The sequence below is a fragment of the Anopheles cruzii genome, chromosome 2 (assembly GCF_943734635.1).
Source record: "Anopheles cruzii chromosome 2, idAnoCruzAS_RS32_06, whole genome shotgun sequence".
NCBI classification, from domain to species: domain Eukaryota; kingdom Metazoa; phylum Arthropoda; class Insecta; order Diptera; family Culicidae; genus Anopheles; species Anopheles cruzii.
The window spans coordinates 42,822,154-42,843,049 of record NC_069144.1 but is presented as its reverse complement, the minus strand read 5'-3'; the positions used below and the strand labels follow the sequence as shown (position 1 = coordinate 42,843,049).

The following is a 20,896-nucleotide window of genomic DNA, read 5'->3' as shown; positions in this document are numbered from 1 at the left end:
TATTGGTCGAGGGCACTCACGTCGTACGACGTACGATAGTGTGCGTGCAGGATCGAGACACTTGAAACCGAAGTCAAATTCGTGAACAGAAATTTGAATGGTGTTTACTACCGATAACTTTTTTGTTTGAATCCAATAGTGCTTTGTGTTGAAAAAGCTGGTAATTTGTTTGAAGCTCACACGAAGAGAAGTGGCTTCCATTTCGACGGTTAACTCGTGTCCGAAAACGGTGTTTACGCTAAGTAAACCTTCCACTCACCGCACACATTCACTCCGAATCATGTGTTGCAACGTAACGATCCGAGGATTTCTGTGCAGCTGTCAAATTTACAATAGATGCGCTTGAACAATTTAACAACTGTAATGCGATCATGTTTCGATAGTCCACCAACCTGTGGCACGGTCATAATTACACGGCTTGCGGTCTGTTGGAACGACGCATCCGATGCGTAAAGTATATAAGAATTAATCAAGTATGTGCCATTTTGTGCTCGATGGTACTACAAAGCAAGACATATCCGTCTTCGTCCGTGTTCCGGTGGGATATAAGGTGAAGTGATGATGGTAAAATAAAAAATGAATAAATTATGCGAAAAATGTTTTGCTTCGCGAAGCCAGCGAAGTCAATTGAATCAAACGCAATCCAATGTTTATCTTAATTTTTTTTTATTTGTCGTTACTTGTTTTGTATTTTCTGTTTGTTTGTTTGCTTGTCTTAACAAATTATTGATTTGCTTCGCTCCTCTCACACGCTCGCTTGTCGGGGCCCTGTCAAGGATTCTTTTACTCTTGCGTCCACAGCTGCACCTCCTAGCGATTCATTCGTTTGTTTCAACCAGTATTATTATATTTATATATATTTATATGCATTACGCCTTAAAAGTAAACTTGTGTTTCTTTTTAATTTTTTTAAATTATGCTTTCGAAGTCAATCGGATGTATTGGATGTACCGTTGTTCACTCTCTTTGCGCACGTAAGATGAGTTTTTATATGTCATTCTGTTCGGAATCACGTTTGTAGTCGAGGAGGGTTACAAGATGGCCGTTAGACTGCGGAACGCATATTCCGCCATTCGTTTATTCACGCCGCCACTGGCGATGATACATTGGTTTAAAAAAAGTCAAGTTTTTCTATAGATCCGGTCCGGTTCCATTTACAAGTTACAGAAAATAGCATTTTTCTTTTACGCATGTTGATTTATTTACGCTCCGGAAAAGCGGCCCCATTGTTTCGAGGCAGACGTACCTGTGCGACACTTTGTTTTTGCACGGCAAATGACAGCTGAATATCTTCTAATCAATATCCTTTTGTAGTGGCGCGCAGCAACACATGATTCTCGTCAATGTAGCACACTGCGGTTTGAGTACACAAGTTACGCACCAACAAAAACCGACAAGCACAGCGCGGTTTTGCGAGAAACCATTTGCCGTACGTTTGCGTACCTTGGTTTTAACACCCTGTTTGTGTTTGCCGATGGATTAGACACAAACTGACAAGCGTAGAAACTAGGTGCTGACAGCTGGTTAGCGGAAAATTGGAAACTAACTAAGGACGACACCCTTTCTCTTCACCCATTCAGGCCAATTCGTTGGCGCATTTGACCACAAATCTCTGTGATACCATCGCCTACCACAAGCAGGCGACGGTGTCGTAGAGCAATTTTGTTTTGATGGCTTTTTCACAGATTGCCACCTTAGCCCGCGCGCTCACGGTGCTGGTCGGCTTAGTAGCAAATTTCACAAAAACATTCAAGTACTCATATTGATTTCGGAGAACCCTACCGTACGTCACATGCTAAGTTTTCATTAACTGATGTTATTCTCTGTGTATTAATAATTGATTGATTGCGTGTAATATTTGCCCACTTTCCTCTCTGGTCGCTCGTTCACAGGTGTTCACTTGTCTGCGCAGGGTGCTTCTACGGTTGTACAGACGGATCATGCCATCGGTTTCTCACTCTGGTTGTTGTCGACGCTCCCCTTGGCAGTTTCACGCAATCAGCTAAGCGTGTTTCGCTTTGTAATATGTTTTACCACACTACTACCGTTCTACTAAACCTTCCACATTAAAAAATGGTTTAGTAATCCTCCCGCCGCTCACAACTAGAGGGAGCACTTTTCTGACAAATGTTTAGTATCTAGATATTCGCATACCTTTTACACATCAACTCTACTTTTGACGGTTGCTTTCCAAAGTTTACGGATCGTTTTCTGCTTTGCTCCCTCCGTCGCTTCGTTTGTCAGCTATTGTTAAAGGAGTTCCACACGTCCATTATTATGTTTCCTTTTCTTTTAATCTGCATGCGCTGACAGCAGACGACACTCATTTTGCTTGCCGTTGCCAATGTAATGCATTTATTTGTAGGGATTCTTAAAACTAACACACGCCACGTCTCGTCCGCTCGGCCTTGCTCCTTTCGTATTCTATAATGTCTCGCCGTTCGAACCTCGATGGAACGCGGAATCCTCGTCGGTGTTCACAAGATATGTACAATGCAATGAGTAAGTCCTGCACGCGTTACGGTACTAGTAGTAGTGGTAGTAGTGCTAGTAGTGTTGTTGCGACACTAGTATGGATGTAATATTTGGGAGCGCAGTTTCTGCTTCGGCCAATGTCCTGTGCATTGGACAAATTGCTTGTCTTTGCTTGCGCATTACTGCTTCGTAAGGAAATGGGTCACTGTATGAAGTACGGGAGTTTCGGGGTCATTAAGTAAGAAGCTACAGTGGTCAACTCAACACGTTCAGGGATGCACGGGGAGAGACTAATGGCGGTCCAGTAAATGTGTGTGAAACAGAAAGGAAAGTAGGACCTATGGTTTTGACCAATGATTTCCAGGGACCTTCGCGTAGTTCGCAAAGCCTGTTGCGTCCGTGCACTGTCTGGTTGACGGTCGTCCTCGCGTTTCTTCAAATTCATTATAATGTCATTTCCTTTGTGATTGTGATTAGTTTCTGGCTCATACGTTGCGCCTTCCAGATGATCCTTCGACAGTAATGTGTTCCCTTTTGCCTGGAGTATCAGAATGTTGCTCCATCTATTTCCCTCTTTTCTGTGTCACTTTTTCACATTGATATTGTGCTTCACGTCTGAGCGCATACCATCTTCAGCAGGTGTTGATTTCCAGTCTCCATTCCCAATTGTGAATGCCTGCACCTCCAATGTTAGCCATGTTTACGCGAACCATTTTTCCCGCTTTCTTTTGTCGGTAACATTCTAAACACGTCATCAACATTATCACAGTATAATTATTCTCATTTAGGTTTTCGTTTCCCTTCACCAGAACGTTTGCGTTTTACGTTTTTTTTGTTAATTCCACTTCACTTTCCATTCTTCTATCGCGACTGGTTGCATAGCTATTAGGATTTTTGCGCTGTTTCCAACGCCATTGCGCTTTGCAAGATCAACTTCAGAGACGTCAGAGAATGTGAGCATGTTTATGCGTTTTTTTGTCGAAACATTCATTCAAACATTTGCCTTGTGGATCCTTTGGTGTGAAGGAGGATGCGGGTGCAGCTCGGAAAGTAAATCGCGTAAATCGGTTTGCAACATCCCAATGTCAAGCGGAAGCATGCAGCGTAAACCAAACAATCAGAACACGTTAGCCAATGGTTATCCAATTTTCGGGGAAGCTTCCAGGTTTGTCATCAGATGTAAGGCATAACGAAAGGAAAAGCAAATTAAAACTATCCAAAAATGTGGCGATCGTCGTTGATGTTTGACATCGATCTCGGTGAGGCGTGGAAATGTTTGAATGTTGGAATCATTTTTTGTTGTAGTTTTTTTATACGTTCTACCCCTTCGGAATCGGAGAGTCGGACCCGTCGTCCTGCCGCACCCGGGGGTCTATTCAAAAATCAACCAAATAAAACCCTCAATTTTGAAGGTTTGTGCAATACGCTTTTCTTCCGGCCCTCATCCGGCACTGTTCCGATCGTCGAGCCGGCTGTTTCCAATGGTCGGTCTCCGCGGGTTCTTCCTGAGCGGATCTCGCAAGGGTGGGAAGTGGGTAGGTTGATAGTTGACGATTGCTGGATGCCTCAGCGTCAGTGCTGTCCAAAAGTGGTGCCCGCAGTCCCGGTCACGGGCGCTCATATGTACACGGCCAGGTGATTGTAATTTCTAATGAGAACTGTAAAATAAAGAACGGCGCACTGCCTCTGTTTGGCCCTCCATTGCAGTTGTCATGGCCTATGAAACCTGGGAAGCGCAAAACAAACGGAACACATTATAACCCTAGGGATGCGAAAGGGGCCGCGACCAAGCTACCTGGTAAGATGTCGACTGCCTTCGTGCACGGCCATTTCGGAGCTTTTGAATTCGTTCAATTCCTTGCGGATGGCGGCCTTATCCTTGGGTGTTAGCCGCGTCCAGGGTTTGTCCGCCCGTCGGTCGTAGTCGTGAGCCTGCGTCACCTCGATGTAGTCGTTGAAGCGGATGATTTTCTTCTCCTTCAGCTCGTCGACCGTCGGCCGGAAGCTCAGTTTCCGCAACAGGTAGCGCTTCTTTTCCTCCTTCTGCTTCTTCTCCTCCGCCGGTGATTGGGCTGTGGGACGGCAAGGCACCGATTAGCACCGACAGCAACACTACAACAGTGCAGTGGGACTTACTTTTGAGAATGTTCCGCTCGACCAGTTCCTCGGCCGTCGGGCGCATCGACAGGCGGCGTATCAGCCGCGCCCCGATCGCTTCCTTCGATTCCTGCTTTTCGTTGTCGGACTGCAGCTGCAGTATGTTGCGGTTGATGAGCTCCTGTCGGTCCGGGCGGAGCGCCAGCTTTATCGAGAGGCTCTCCTTGCGCGCAATTTTAGCCGCCCGGTCGGCATCGTCCTCCCGGTAGCAGATCGGCCCATCCGACTGGTCACTGTCGTCGCCCTCGCGGATCACAAATGGGCGCGCGTTTTCCTTGTTCTCCATCGTGCTGGGTAGGCCAATTTGGAAACGCATCGGTCGGGAACTGTGGTGGCCGAAGCGTTAACACGGGGAGAAAGACAGAGAGAGAGTGAGAGAGAGCGAGAAACCGTCAGTTCCAGGGACCGTCTTGTCGGAACGGCTCAACGGGTTGGCGACGAGCGCAGGGATGTTCCCACTTCAACCGTATGAATGCACAAACAACACCAGCAGAATTGGTTATTGGGTCGTGAGCTTACGAGTTAAGGTTAATTGAATTGCATTAAAACATAAACATGTACATATCGCCGGCAGGCGGCAAACCGAGTGTCAGTAGTTCGTGGAACCGTGGAAATGGAAAAATATTTACCGAAGTAGCAAAACCAATAATCACCCCTTAAAGGCAAAATTAACAATAGGTAATTAACACAATTGAATGGAAATAAAGGAAAAACAAAGAAATTGTGGAATTGTTACCTAACCCCGTTGTGTATCATGCTGTTTATTGTGTAACATGCTTCAAAAACATTAATCACCCCGTGGATGGTTAGCGAATTTCAATAAATTTTTAAACACTTTTGAGCTATCGGGCTCACTTAACACTTATATTGTCAGTTTAACTGTCTGAGGTCGTTCGTCCCCATTCGCAAGGTCGAGGGAATGAAAAATTGCTCCTTTTAGGCGAATGATCTCTGAATGCGTCCAAAGTTTACGTGAAACTTTTCGATTCCCAACCAATTCACAGCACGGGAACGGTGGCACCATAAGGTGCCCACGTGCCACCGCCTCTTCTCGCATTAGGTGGCGTCAGTTCCTTGAGACAGTGCGCGACGGCAGCTCCTTCGCCACGTCGGTAGCATCTCGCTCTGGGTTCGTTGAAACGGTTGACGTATTTTGACCCCTTCGGAGACTCTGGGCTCGTCTCGCGAACGTAACGGAAGTTGGGGATTTCACCAGCCTGTCGGCCGGCTGTCATAAGCGCACCAGCAGCAGCGCTTTCGAACCTTTAGCCTGCGGGCGTAGCACTTCGGCGTGCGGCGCTCGTGTGACGCGGACAAAAAAAACATTACCATTATAATGGAATAATTTATCATTTCCTTGCACAAATAGTGCCAGAGCGGGCGTGTTTTCACTGTCAAACACGCCCATTCCCGGTTTTCGGTTCGGTGCGAGTGTCAGCTCAAACATTTACCCACACTAACTGGCAGGCGGGACACAAAACGGAACGGAACCACCGGGGAGCCGGATCTGGGAGAGTGGAAAACTAAATTTCGCACAAGAACACTGACATTGTCGCCCGTCGCCCTGAGGGTGCCGTACGCCGGCGGAATGGCTTTATTATGACCCTACAAGGGTGGCGCCTTCCCTGCGCAAGGGAATTTGGTGCTGCTCGGGTATCAATTTCAACGCAAGCAGCAACGTTTTGGGGCGCTTGACACGACCGCGAGGGGATCACCGACCGATGACGACGGGCGCACATTAATTTACAGCCGATGCGACGAGGCGATGGTGCTGCAGTGACGACGGTGCCGGAACGTAAGCGCACGATCGTCACGCTTTGGAGGCGCTTCCAATGTCTCGCAGCATCCCACGGTAACGGAGGGAGTTTAGTTTTGCAAAGCTTAATTATTCACAATTTGGCCCCGAGTGAGCAATCGCGGCCTCATGCACCGCACGTAGAGACACTAGAGAGAGAGATACTGAACACGCGGCGGAATCCGTCCTTTCGACGGGTTCTACCAACGGTTCAACGGTTTAGTGCACATCGAAGAGGAGACTATTCTCATGCGAAACAACCGTGCGAAAGGGGGGCATTACGGCAAAAGGAATTCTTTTCGTCGGCGGCGCACTTTGGACTGTAAACCACATGAAAGCCGTGCCGTGCGTCATAATGTGACGTCTTTCTTTTAACGCAACGGCGGCGTAATCTGATTCCATCGATAAAAGCTTCGTTTACGTGGTGCCGGCATCACTCACTTGGTTGGGCACTTGGCTTTCCGAACGGGGCTCCGCCCTGTAGAAGCATCCCGTTTTCCTGGGACCGGGCCCCATAAAACCTTGCGAGCACACGAGCTTACGTTGTGCGTTTGATGCGGATCTGAACTTACGTTATTGTCGTTTTTTTTTTTGCTGAACGCTGAACTGCAAAAAGTGAACATTCCGCCTGCGACCTTTTGCGGAACCTTTTGTTGGTGGCAAGAACGTGGTGGGTTCGTGGAAAACCGGCGCCCGTTCTGGAGGGAGCAGCTTCTAGGAGCAGCTATTGGAGGAGTGCGCTCAACAACAGCACGCCCAATTTTCTTGAGACAGGATTATTCTGCCAGAGAGCAAGCGAGCGGAAAGAATTCGCGCGATTGTGGAAAATATTTTAATTAAGACAAAGGAAAAGTTGGGTGTTATCCGTAAGCGCACTAACCTAGTGGTGGGTTTCGCACACGGGTTCCTGCCCCGATGAAGAACCGTCACAAAAACGGACTCCAATGTGGGGGGAAGCACGAGGCGAAGAAGCTGAAAACCAACAACTCAGACTGGCGCAAATTAACGACCACTAGACACCGACAGAGTGGAAATGGCACCAGGGGCTCACTCATGCAGACAGTCACAGTCATTCGTCTTCGGGCTTCGGGCGTTGGAAAAACACAGATCGAAACACGACGGAGAGACATGAGGTTTGAGAATCGAAGGGCTGTCTGTCTTGGAGGGACTTACACAGTTTGGACTCCCTTGTGGAAGCGCTATATCGTTAACGGAGTGGCAGCGGCACGTACTTCGGAGCTCATCATTATAATGTGGCCACCCGCAAGAACCAATGCTGATGGCAAACGAAGCATTCACCCGCGACGGCTAGAGGTTGAGCCTTCTAGACGGATGTGGTGTTCGGTCTCTCGGGTGGCGATGCTCTTTATTCGCGGTGGGTCATTATTTTTCGCGCTACACCGAGACCAGCAGCGCTGTTTCCGGTGGCTGCTTCCGGCCGAGCGCGTGCAACTACTTTCACGGCGCCGGGTTTTATTGTTTCTGGTTACGCGTCTTGGTCTTCGCGTCGAACGTGATTTTGGGGCTGGTAAGGTTTATGTCTGCGCGTGTAGCGGCACATTCTGGAGTTCATAACACTGTACCTACTGCGTCGTCTCGGATGCTGGGAGCTTCGAATTCAAGACACCTGACTGATAAGAAATCCGTTGTTAAGATTTGAGGTGGACCCTTTGGGACCTCACAGGAAACGTTCGTTCAATTTATGTCCACATGGGACGGAGTCCGTCACGCGATTTTGCATACTCTGATTAGCGGTTGTCACGATTCGTCGTAAAGCTTAAAACAAAAAGGAACATCCCGTAAATCATAAACAATTGGATGCTCGGTTTCATTCATGGCCCTGAATGGCTACCTCTGCTGGTGGCACCGGAACATCCGTCCGCCCTCCCGCCCGCCCGATAACGATGTTGGAAAATTAGATGCTCTATTTTCCGACCCGCCAGGCAGTTACCCGACGGGGAATCGCGAACAAACCTGAAGAACAGGAGCCCCAGCCGCCGGCGGGCACACTTTATTTTTCCGAGAACCGTGGGAGTTCACTTTACTCGACCACTGCGCAGTTGTGTTGCTTAGAAGGTGTATAGGAAGCAGGAATCTGGCCGCCGGTTGAAGGAAATTAACACTTCACCCGACATCCGCAACCGGGTGGCCGTTCGCCTGTGGCAAAGAAGGCACAACGCCTACGACGAGCACAACTTTGCGTACCTTCTTTCTGGTAAGATCGCTTCGTGTTTGATACGCCCGAAGCCCCCTGATGAGGAACCGATTTTCTGTGAAGTCGCCGAAGAATGCGCGCGTCACGAGAACTTCTTTAAGGTGGGCGGAACGGTCAATAGGGACGTTACGGCAATCGGTTGTGTGGGAAAATAGGAATCAGATCCGGTTTTTAGTTCAACCGCTACACCACGCACGTAGTACGCAGAACCCTTATGACGACTTTACGCTGCATCGTGACTGGAGAGACTTTGGCCCTTCGCCGAAGCTGCCCATTCACTGGGATGGGATTCTGGGAAACTCGTTGTAGTCGTGGGCCGTACACCAAATATGCCAATCGAAAGTGTTGCGGAGCGAATCCATCGCGGGGCAAATTCGGTGACACCAACTTTGGGTGCATTATCGTTAAAAGCTAGTTCATCATCAGCAGGACATCATCTCGCCCTCTTTACAGACAAAAGTTTAATAAAACCCTCGGTGACTCATTCCGCAGTTATGATTTACCAACTTTTACGACTTTAATATCAAAACTCAACTACGTGAGGCCGGATGCAGGAAGACAAGCACGGGGCCTTTCGGTGCATCAGCAGCAGCGACAGTGTTTCGGTTTCGGAAAAGCGGAAAACATTCATCAACCACCGTAATCCCCCTCTGCGCTGTGTAACCCGTTGCCACCCAGAGAAGAGAGGGCCCAGACAACCCCGGCCGACCCAAGATTGATGCTATTCAGGTCCAGTTAAGCCTGGCGAGGGTTTCTTAAGTTAAAAATACTGGCAAAAAAAAGAAAACCCTAACCCATAAACAACGGCTTGCCATGGCCGCTCTGGACTCTGAAAAGAAACCTTCCGTTTTACTGACGCCATCAAAACCCTGTTGCCGTTGCCATTGCCGCCGTCACCGTGCACTTGCCGGGTTAAGCCAACAAGGTTAAGAAAACACATCACTTCAAGTTAACGGGGAGTTTTGTGAGAGATTTCTCCGGTGCGCCTCCGGTCAGCGGCGGCCCGAGAAGGTCCTCTGGGCCTGGGCCGCAGGGGCCGTTCCTTTTTTTCCGGGCCGTGAAAACGGTCCATATACTGGACAATAAAGAACCACAAAATGTTACACGACGCCGCCGTTCGCTCGTGACTGGAGACCTTCGCGCTTAGTACCAGAGCACGACGGCGCTTGCTTCCGGCTGATGGATGGCCTCCGGAAGAATCGTAATCAGACATTCGGGAGGACGCCTCTTTCTTCGTGGCGGACAAGACAAATTGTAACGTGCGGGTGCGATCGGCCCAGGGGAGTGGCATATTTTATCCCGGAACCCGGAAGGGCACCCCGGGTCGGTCGGTGTGTTTGCTAAAAGTTTCGTCGTTTCGATGCCCCCGGTGGAAAGGTATGGACAAGGAACTTTGAAGAGCTTTGGAAATGTCCTTCCGGAGGGAGCTTTGTAGCCGTCCGAAGTTTTAACGTTTTGCATTGCTTGTTTACATTAAACGGTGCTGTTGGTGGTCTTCTGAGAACCGCACACCAAAGGTTCACCAAATAGTTTGCAAAATGGTCTGCTGTCGAGAGCAAGGTGTCAGAAAGTCGTTTTAAAATTGTGTCATGTTCTATGGTGCTCATTGAAATACTGCTCAGAGTCTCTTGTGCACATCACCGTGAAATGCACGTAGACCGTAATTGCCAAACGTGATTTTTGTTCTATGCGTGACTCTTTCCTTTGTAAGCAGCTTTGTTTACATTTCGCTCAAAACGGCAGCTTTAAACTATATCAACACTGACGGGACCGTGTGCCGCATGCACGAAAGGTTTACCAGTGGCTTAAGCGTATAATCCAATTTAACACCCCTCGCCAGCTTGACGGGCGGCACGTGACAAAGCTTCAGCACAAACCGTGCCTGTCGTCGGACAGATTTCGACTCGCTTATTTTGCTTAGTACCTCTGGCGCAAAAGGTAATAAACGTGACAATGTTCAGCAAATATATGGCGCTATTGATATCTATAGATAAAAAAACATTCATCAAACATTGGCAAATAAACTGTGTAAATGAAAAATAATAACCACAACAATGCATAAATCGTAAGCGCTACTTTGCCACATGATACTGAACGTAACATTGCCGTGCACGGTGGGTGTGTGTGGTTTACAGTACAGTCATAGTGAATAATTAGCAAAACCGAATATCAGTAACAAGAAACCAAAACAGGGGCAATAACATCATTAGCAGAGCCAAACAAAAAGGCGTTAATGAATTAAAATAAAATCAATCAACAAACAACAACCAAATAGCAACAACAGTGAACCGTGTGGGAAAAGGGCGTGATGCAAACGGGAAATGAAACAAGTAACAAACATCATCGGAAATTACCATATTCTAATCCGTGGTCGTAAAACTGGCCTAAAATGTACAGAAACGAACAGTTGATTGGTTGGTTGAACAGTTACACAATACAGGAGAGCGAGAGAAAAGGAGAAAGAGAGCGCACAATATAATACGGTATGAGCAAGAGGAGAAAACGGAGAGAGAAAGAGAGAGAGTGAGAATAGCGCAAGAGTGGAAACGAGAGAGAGAGAGAGAGAGGGAAAGCGAGAAAGAATTCGATCATAACCTGTAGAAACCCTCAACAACAATATAGAGAAACAGTCGAAACACGGTGAAAATGAAGTTGCGCAAGAGAGCTAATAAGTTTAGAAAAGTACCACAAATATTACGTAACAATCACTAAATCTGGCTACGGCTAAGACCATACAGGGGAAGCCTTACATTGGGGTGTGCGATCAAACAGAGCGACACGGGGCCCTGGGGTTTTCGTGCTAGAAAAAAGGCTACGCTCACTTGCATTCGCCGGATTGAACGGATTGAACGACAATCTCACACAAACACCGAGCCAAAATGGACGTGATGTTGGACGTGAGTTGGGACAAACTAAAGCTACGAAATTAACGTTAATCCTGTCCAGTGGCCTTTCTCTCTATTGCACTCTCTCTCTCTCTCTCTCTGACTGGTTTGTCTCGATGTTTTGACGGCGACAGGGGTTCTAGGGTGGTTCTCCTGGCCCGATCGTAACGGTCGTACTTACTTGATGGTGGCCGGCGGGTTCGTGTCGTACCGTACCGCTAGGGCCCGGTTGTCCTGGGTCGGGGTGCCCGGGTTCGAGCCCTTCTTCTTCAGTGCAGACTTCAATGGCACCGCGTTAATGTTTGGCTCCTTCGCCGGTATCTCGTCGATACGGTTGGTGTCGATGTTCGGGTTCGGTTGCGACATCGGGTACATGTAGTCCTCGTCCGAATCAACCTCCTCGTGATCATTGTTTTCATGATCTGCAATATTAAAGCACGAACGGAAAAGGTGGAACACGTTAAAAGCCGCAAACCAACCGTCGGTAGAGTACGCCGAGACCCGTGGGGCGGGTGTGGTTGTCCGATTGGAAAGTCAACTTCCGACCCCGAATAACGGGTGACATTATTCGGGCACCACATTAGCATTCCCACAGCGGGAATGGTGCCTACGGACACTAAAAAACATATTCAATTAATTAACAGTCCCAGCCCATCCTGGAGATGATCGGGTGAGCACTTCAAAGTGGATCACTGCCCTCGGATGACGAAGAATTGATGGGGAAATGGAAAAACGGATTGGCACTCAGCAGGGAGGGCCCGTTGTGATTGGCATCCTCGGATTTTTACGATTTTTCCGGCAAGTCGCGGATCGCACGTGTCACACTCACACAGACGGGGCCGTGTCCGTGGTTCTCCGTGGATTCATTGAGAAAAGTGGAGCCAACAGTCACAGTCACAGAACGCAGACGACGCCAGCATGCCAAAGCGCGTGTCAACGTCAGCGAATTTAATTTGTTCGTCTCATTCATGTGTTGGACGCAAACTGGTGCTTGTGCTAAGGCACTGCATACGATACCAGGAACCCACTCAGGATTGGTGGCACTCCCTCTCTGGTCTTTTGACGAAGCAAAATGCAAAAGTAATCAAACAGCGACCGCCAGCGGCAGGTGACTAAATTCATTGACACACTCTCTCGCGGGCCGTTGATTGGTCGGAGTTCCTGCTGAGTTGGAGCTGCGATTCAAAACTTTAGCAGCAAAACATCAACGGGTTTTCCCGGGGGTGGAGGCCAGCGGATCGTCAGCTGTGGCAGCAACACGGCGCTTCCCTCCCCGGGCGGCGAATCTCCTTTTTACACGAATAAAATATTCATTCAACCGGAGACCGCGCAGGAATAATATTGCGTGGTTTTTTTGGTTCTTCTTCCCATTCGCAACTCTTTCGGCAGTCAGGTCGAGTGCGACGTCAGATGCGACGTGCTGTTGCGCGCGTCACTGGTTGGCCCCCCTGGGGTTCGGGGATGGGGAAAAGAAAATTTCTCGTCCGCCACGCTACGACGTCGGCTGACGTCGATGGTTTATTTTCGACTGGATGGACGGATGCCTGGCGGCAGTTTATTTAGTTTGGCCTGCATTTCTTTTTTTCGATCCCAACCCTTGGAGGGATCGTGCGGATTGGCTGACTGGAAGAAGATTGTTTGCCGTGTTTTGTCCAGTGTTTTAGTTCCCGACAAAAAACAAGTCCTGAGTAGCTCCAAGCAACTTACTTCCTTTAAACAAATTTTCCTCTTTTTGGTCAGTCGATTTGGTTTTTGGTTCGAATGGTTTAAAGATACCATTTCTGGGTTCCTTTTCATGCCCACCTCGAAGGGTTTACAGCGATAGTCTACTGGGACGTGGCCGCTTGACGGCACCGGGAGCAGATCGGCGTCGCATCCTGTTTGCATAACCGCCGCCAGGAAGGTGTCAGAGTATGCGCCTCGCTCACACTGAACCGCAGCACGTGAACTGTGCGTTGGCTACGCACACACACACACACACGCCCCCAGCGCACCGGAAGTAGCGGCCCACGGTGAAGAACCGTATGGCGTCACACCGGGTTGTTGGTTCGTTGCGGGTTTTTCCCAAATTTTCATCACAATCTTCACACCGACAAACTGATCGCGTGAAGATGGATTAGCAAAACGGTGGTGTCTTCGTGTGTGTTAGAATATTAAATTCGCTTTCGGCTCAATGCATGACGCGACGATGTTACGATTTTTGTTTAGGACAAGCTCATCTCTAGCCGTTGAAATGGGGTCGCTCCAAAGCAACCGCGGCACAACAGGTGGTCGACGAAATGAAGTTGGCGCAGCGAAAAAAAGAACCATCATAGAACCGTCCCTATTGTTTGCCCGCGCCGCGGCGTGAGTGAGTGTTGTGTTGAACAATTCTGTCGTGGACCACCGAAGGCTGCGCGCCACGGTGCGGCTATTTTTATATCTTGCCTTCAACAGAATGCAATATTTCGCGGAACGGCGCGTTAGGAATGTCCTCTTTGAAGAGGAATTTGATTTATTTAAAAAATCACCAAGCGTGTGAATATCGTAAATCTAATCGATACCACACCACAAGGCGTCCGCCGTTCGGACAATAAATAGCAACCAACATTTTTGGGGGAAACATTTCAAACCTCGAAACGGATGGCTTGAAGTAGATTGATTCCGTTCATGTTGATTGAACAACAATCGAGAAGAAGATCGAGATCGAGAAAATTCTGTCGTGGAGAAGAAGCTCGACCCAAGAACGTAAAATTTTTCAACGGTCTTCGACGCGAGGTTTGCCGGAGTTGATGGCGTTTGATTGGCATTAGGCGGACTGGCCGGAGGAAAGCGCGGTGAATGCACCCGAATATGCACGGGTTTATGCTACATAAAAGCAGACACATAGAAAGCATACACACACGCGCGCGCCTGTCAACTGCAGTGGGTGGTGCAGTCGCGCCACGCTCGCAATCCTCTTTTCACAAGCGATGAGATGGGCAATTTATTTATGCAGGTTAGTGCTCGCGAAGGAGTCGCTCGCTGGGGTGCGTGTTAGTGTTGGCGAGGCGTGCAGAGTTCTCATTCGCATGCTTCCATGGACGCGCCATTTTGTGGAAAAAAGCGAAGCGTGAATCGTGCTTTGCGCCCGCGAAACGCGAGACCGGAAGCCGGATCGGATCGATGCAAGGAATCTAGTTGTGAAGAAGTTTTACTCTCTCTCTCTCTCTCACCCGCGCACTGACCCATCGCTATTTCTAGTGGGGTGCTACACAACACACTGCGCTACACTAATGGGCAACTAACACGCTCTAAAAGGCTATACCGTGGGTGGAGCGAGAGAGAGAGAGTGGGTGGGTGGTAGAAAATGACCTGTAGGAGGCCACCGAAGGAAGCGCTTCCGGGGGAGGCCCGCAGATTACTTACCATCGTAGTCGTAATCGTTCATATCTAACGGTATAATGTTACTCATAATACTACTATTGCTACCAGTGGAATGCACATTCGGTGGTTGGCCGCCGCCGCCGCCGGCGCTCCCGCTTCCGGGTCCGCTAATGCCGCCACCACCACCACCGCCGCCGCCGATCCCGCCAGCACCACCACCACCGCTGCCGCCGCCAACACTGGCAGCGCCACCAATAGAGCCGCCTGCACTACTACCGCCGCTGCTGCCGCCACCGCCACCGCCGCCACCGTGTGGCCGCCCCCCGACGAGGGTGGGGCTGGGCGTGGAGAACATCGGTGGCGGGGGGATCGGGCCAATCTCCGACACCGGTATCGGCGGTTCCGGCAGCTCCGACAGCACTATGTGGTTCGGCAGATGGTGACCGCCGCCGCCGCCGTGCTGGTGCTGATGCTGGTGCTGGTACTGAGCCGCAGCGGCCGCCGCCGCCGCCTGCAGCTGTTGCTGCGCCTGTTGCTGCTGCTGTTGGTGGTGCTGCTGCAGCTGCTGCTGGAGCTGCTGGTGGTGGTGCTGGGCCTGTAGAGATTGCGTTGGCTGGTGGTGCTGGTGTTGTTGCAGCTGCTGCTGCTGATGCTGCAGCTGCTGTTGCTGTTGCTGCTGTCCATCATTGGCGGGCGGTGGAGTTTTCCTTTGATTATCTTGAACTGTTCGGATTTGGGGGGAGACAGAGTAAAAACAGGAAAATGAAAAGAAAAGAGAGAAAAATGTGTCATTAGTAATGTCGAGCTGGGTTTTGGGGTGCGCTGTAAAAAGAAAAACGAATTCGTTGCACATTTTCATTTGGGTCATTCTTTTCTATCCTGTCCTGATCGGTGTCGCGCTCCGGTCGATTCTCGGTTCGTTTTGCACGCACTCTGTGTGTTCTGGTGGCTGGCATTTGGGTGAAACAGAGACGAAAGAGAGACAGAAACAGGGCGAGCGAGAGAGAGCAAAAGAAGCAGAACCGCGAGCCGCGCGTAACGTGCGTTACACACGCTCGTAACGTAACGTAAACAAAATGGTCGAAAGAAACGGAGCACCGGAATAATCAAAGCAAACGGGGGGAAATTCAAAATTTCTTCTACTTCGGGTCGCATCGGGAGTTCGGGAAACATATTAGCGATACAGCGATACTTGTTGATGTTAGTAGTGGGTCAAGGGACAGGGTCATAGGCCGCGCCATATCATACTTACAACCGTCACCATGATAGCAGACAATCCGCCGCGATTGCTTCGATGGGCCCAAACTGTTCGGCCGCTCCGGTTTAGCTTGGGGCGGATGTGACACCATCGTGAAGCTACTGCTGCCACCACCACCACTACAACCACCACCGCCGGCACTGACACTGTCGGTCGTTACGGAATGTGCGGCCACCGCCGTTACCGAAGGGCCGACCGAGTGCTGACCGGTGGCCGCCACCGACGACGACGCCGATGGGCCACCGGCTCCCGGAGTGATGCTGACACTCGCCTCGTGATGCCGGCTGTCGTACTTATCCTTGCGTGTTTCTGCACCAATCGAACGGTTCGAACGGTCAGAAAAGTTGAACGGTTACGGTTTGCGAGCGTTACGTTTTGTACGTGTTTTTTTATTCACACAGTGTCAGGCGGTTGCGTGGATTGCAAGGCAGCAAAATGCACGGCGGTGGTTGCAACGTGTCACAACGTGTTGGACGTGTGAAGGTGTGTGTTTTTATGTGCATTAAGGCGCCATTGGTGAGGTCGATAAAATTTGTAAGTTTGGTGAGCAAAATTAGTTGTTCGATGGAGCGTAGTGTTAGGGGGAAAGAAAGAGAAGAGAAAATACACATATAGCACAAGGGCTAAGGTGTTACACGATACGCTTACTACTACGCTAGGCGTTAGTGAGCGTTACGAGGCGTTATGGATTGCAGTATGTGATCGGGTGAAATGAAGATGCAGGCGAGCAACGGATAAGCGATGGGCGATGTGTGACAAGTGATGTTGAGTTTACTCGGAGTTTAACTACTACGCAGCTTGCACTACGTGCCACACTACGAGCGTTACAAGCGGCGAGCGAAATTCGGATCCGAGAGTGTTCCTCAGAAGCAAATAGTTTAGATCGTTGGTCCACTATACTAAACTCAGTGGCAGTCTAATTGGAGATTGGAGCACAAGTTCTACAAAGACTAATTATTCACGCTTCTCGTGTCCTACAGTTGCCGGCTAGTCTAGTTACTATTGTTAAACCATGGTGCCCCGCTAGGTGATCCGCATAACGGGATCCTATTTCATGGCACAACACATTCTTCTGTCAAGTAACTATTCAAAAGCCATTAGCTAGACGTATGACACTGTGATCGATATGTGATCGATAAACCATCCTCGTCTTGCGAAATCACACGATATTGTTGTTGAAAATGTTGGAAGTCGTAAAATAATTTGAAGAGCAGCGATGGGAATAAATCGTCGTACAGGAAGCACCTCAACCCAAATGCATCGTTCGACCGAAAGTGTGCAATAACAACGAAAGGAACGACTCCATGCTTCTAATGGGACACTTTGTTTTCAGTAACCGGCTGCAACACTTTTGCGCTTCGTAAACCTTTTGCTTATCCATTGCTGATCCCTTTTGCAGTACTTCCTTGGGTGATAACAATTTCCCCCCGCGTGTTAGACTACGCCAATTGGCTTTGCTGACTCTACCCGGCGGAGCATAGTCCCAGTCAGGGCGATAATTGTTAAACTTTTGCTTCGACGGCAACGCTTTGCCACCCATCTGTTTGTGGTACAAGTTTTCGTCATAAGAGACATCTTCTGCACCCGCCTAGAGGGTTTGTTTTGGGAAGGGATTTGGTTGTTTTGTTCAAGTCACGGTTATAGATGCGATAACAACGTGAGACTTACTCTCACGTTCCGACACTCTTAACCTACACGCCATTCGACTTCAGTTTCTACGCATTATTTGCACATCGATTTACCACGGATGAGTGAAACGACATTGGTCAACATATGGGGGTTTGTTGTTCCCCAACAAAAATCGGATGAGAGCAAGAACAGTAAACATGGTTTTTTTTTGTTCGATTTCGAAACGAAATGAAGCACACGCGCGCCCGCTGCTAATCGTGTAACTGTTTCCGCAGTGTGACCGATCAATCGATAAGGCACCAGGCGCCTCCATCGGTTGCCGAGGTTGTCCGCCGCAATCGGTTTCGATTGGCACGTACAAGCACGTAATTTGCTGTTCTCCTGCCCGCGCGTGTGCCGCTTTTAATTGCGCCGCTAATCAAACCGAATTAAGAATCGGAACGGAACACGCAGATTGCGGGGCGGGCGGTTGGTAGAAATAATGATCAAGCAAACCTCCCAAAACCGCTTCTCGTGTCAGGTTCGTTAAAAGTTGACTTTTGGCTGTATAAATTGTTTTGGCAATACCTGCTGATCTTGCGCGGATTGAGGAGTAATTACGAATCTTTCAATTCGGCCCGCGGTCGGTTCAGTAAAGTTGAATTTGTGTGCGTTGGTTTTTTAATTTTAACCCCAACACAGATAAACCGCGAGTTGACGCGAAAATATTATGTTTCACCGAGTTGTTGATGTCTAGAGACGGTAGAGACGGTTATTATTAGTCCTTTTCCTCGTGTCAGTGTGTGTGTGTGGTGTCGGTCAGCGTTGCTGTTTTGGGTTGCGTTCTAACGAATTCCCAAACTTCGTGTTGACCACCAAACTAATGGCCAATTAAAGTACACAAACGGTGGGAAACCCAGTGAAGCTGTATTACAAGCATTTCACTGGTGACACAACAATGTGACGACGTTAGCCGTGGCATATTCAAGGTCGCGTGGTGGTCGCGCAATTGTGTTATTTTTTTGCAGATCAAAATCCTTTTTTGCAGATCAAAAGGTACATTGCCTGTCCTGGCGCTTCAACAAGGACTGTTTGGCCCTAATTATTTATTTTGTTTTTTGCTAAACTCTTGCACGTGTTTATCTCCTTCGGACGTGCGGCCCTCAGTTTGAGCCAACGTGGCACGGAAGGTTAGGAAGATTTGTGTAATTTGCGAATTTGTATCGCAAACAGTTCCAACGGGCAAACAATTTTGCGGGACGAATTTAGCCCGCGGAACGGATTAGTGTTTTGGGTACGCTAGAATGCGACAACGCATGGCGGCGACCGCTCTAATCGATTAGCAAATTTACTGTGGCAGGACACAATGAGAAATGGGTTCCGGGGGGGCAAATGCAAAATAAATATTCCAACCCCTGTCTGGGCAGTCCTGGTTTGCTCAGCAGGACACACGTCGGCCGACTTTTATGGGCTCCATTGTTTTAATAGATTACCCATAAAAGCGAGCCGAAACCCCAATCTTTTACGGGCGCGCGTAATAAATTGCAGGCTTGCAGAAAGACGTTTCTTCTTCCGCGAGCCGCATGATTGACATCCCAGTGAACGCAGTTGAATTTGCGCCAGATTAGACGCGATTTCGATTTCGCTCTTCGGTGTGCCTGAATCAGCGTCCCTTGGGAGTGTAAAAGTCAGCGTCAACCAGCGTGGCCAAGCTTGTTGTTTGTTTATTTACGCTGACACTGAACTTTGCCGATGCGCATCGATCGCGCCGAAAGACGATGACGTGCGTCGCGCGTACGACACCGTTTTTATCGCCTCCGTCCGACGCCCCGGGCGGAAGGATCCGCCAAAATTTCCCAGATGGCCCGCAAACGGGTGTGATGTAACCCGGCAAAAAGAATGACGCGTCTGCTAAATTGATGCACAAACAAATGCAAATCGGGCTGAGCCGGGAGGCTAGACGTCGGCACCGTTTCGCTGAGCGCCGCGCAGCAGTCCGATTGAAACATTTCCATCGATGGAATGCAATTACCGAACAGTAACGGGCAAGTGGGCAAGTTTTCGCGCAATGAAAGTAAACATCTGCCCGCCCCGCGGTGCAGCACCACGCCACCAAATTGCATAACGAGGGCTGTCAGTTTTGGGCTACGATTTGTTTCATGTTGTCTCGAGTGCACTAGAGTTCAAATTTTATTTATTTCAAAAGGACTGTTTCCAATTTCCCGTCGTGCCGTGCAAAGAGCCACGAATTTAATAGCGTTTCAAATAGACAGATTTGATGGATGGAAAAGTAACAGCATTTTCCGGCAACGTTTAGCGGGGTGTTTGGGCGTACCCGGTTCGCCCGATGTTGCGATGTTCATCATCCGGGTCACATCATAAACAACGATTCCCCAATCGAACATTATTATTATTACAAGCACCGTGGGAGCGCCCGTGAACGGAGCCCGGTATGCAAGAAATATGCATGACGATGCGCGACATAAAGTGTCCGCGACAGTATGCCCATCGCCACACGGCACGGCGAAGGTTTAATATTGCCAATATTTATAGCTGCCACCACAAAGGAGGTAACCAAATTTGCATAGCCCTTTCCATCATCGTAACCATGTGACCGCGCCGAAGGGCGGAAACCATGGCGGAATGCAGTGTTTTCGGGCGGAACGGCTGCGAAAATGCTTTCCTTGGGAACCATGTGATGCCGGCATCTTATGTGCCGACGGTTCTGCCCAGATGGTGCCGAGGGTGAGCATAAATGGCATATTTTATATCAAGGACGCGTCTAGCCAGCGACGTGTGTGGCGCGCACATGAGCACGGGCATCCCGCCGTCGCAAGCTTGGTCACAGCACCACCGCCACTCGAGACGGACGGAGACATAACGTTTATTCGCACATTTCTTTCGACGCCACACAAAACGGACGGCTACGGCGGACGGTTGACGATTTCGAAAGCAGTTTTCATGAAATAATTTTCTTTACCTTTTTATTTTCCCCGTTTCCGTGCCTTCAACTCTCGGGTGGCTGGCGACAGTGCGACGCACCCGTGCCCACGTTGTTGGTGCCAAAAAGCAAACGACCCTTTTGTGCCCCGTCCGCAACCGGCAACCGCTGCTTGTGTGTGTGTGTCTGGTATGTTTGTGGGCATGATTTGGCGACC

At 49.3% G+C, this 20,896-nt stretch overlaps 1 protein-coding gene across 1 annotated transcript in view; it reads right to left on the bottom strand.

Annotated features, from left to right (window-relative positions):
• Window positions 1-702: 702 nt before the first annotated feature.
• Window positions 703-20,896, bottom strand: part of LOC128268548 (homeotic protein female sterile-like) — a 91,882-nt gene continuing 71,688 nt past the window's right edge. The window contains exons 6-12 of the mRNA XM_053005669.1: window positions 16,125-16,439; window positions 14,915-15,595; window positions 11,709-11,949; window positions 10,997-11,026; window positions 4,612-4,958; window positions 4,271-4,547; window positions 703-4,201 (exon numbers count right to left, since the gene is read on the bottom strand). Of these exons, the coding sequence (XP_052861629.1) occupies window positions 4,186-4,201; window positions 4,271-4,547; window positions 4,612-4,958; window positions 10,997-11,026; window positions 11,709-11,949; window positions 14,915-15,595; window positions 16,125-16,439 (1,907 nt within the window). The 3' untranslated portion in view covers window positions 703-4,185. The remainder of the gene's footprint in view (window positions 4,202-4,270; window positions 4,548-4,611; window positions 4,959-10,996; window positions 11,027-11,708; window positions 11,950-14,914; window positions 15,596-16,124; window positions 16,440-20,896) is intronic.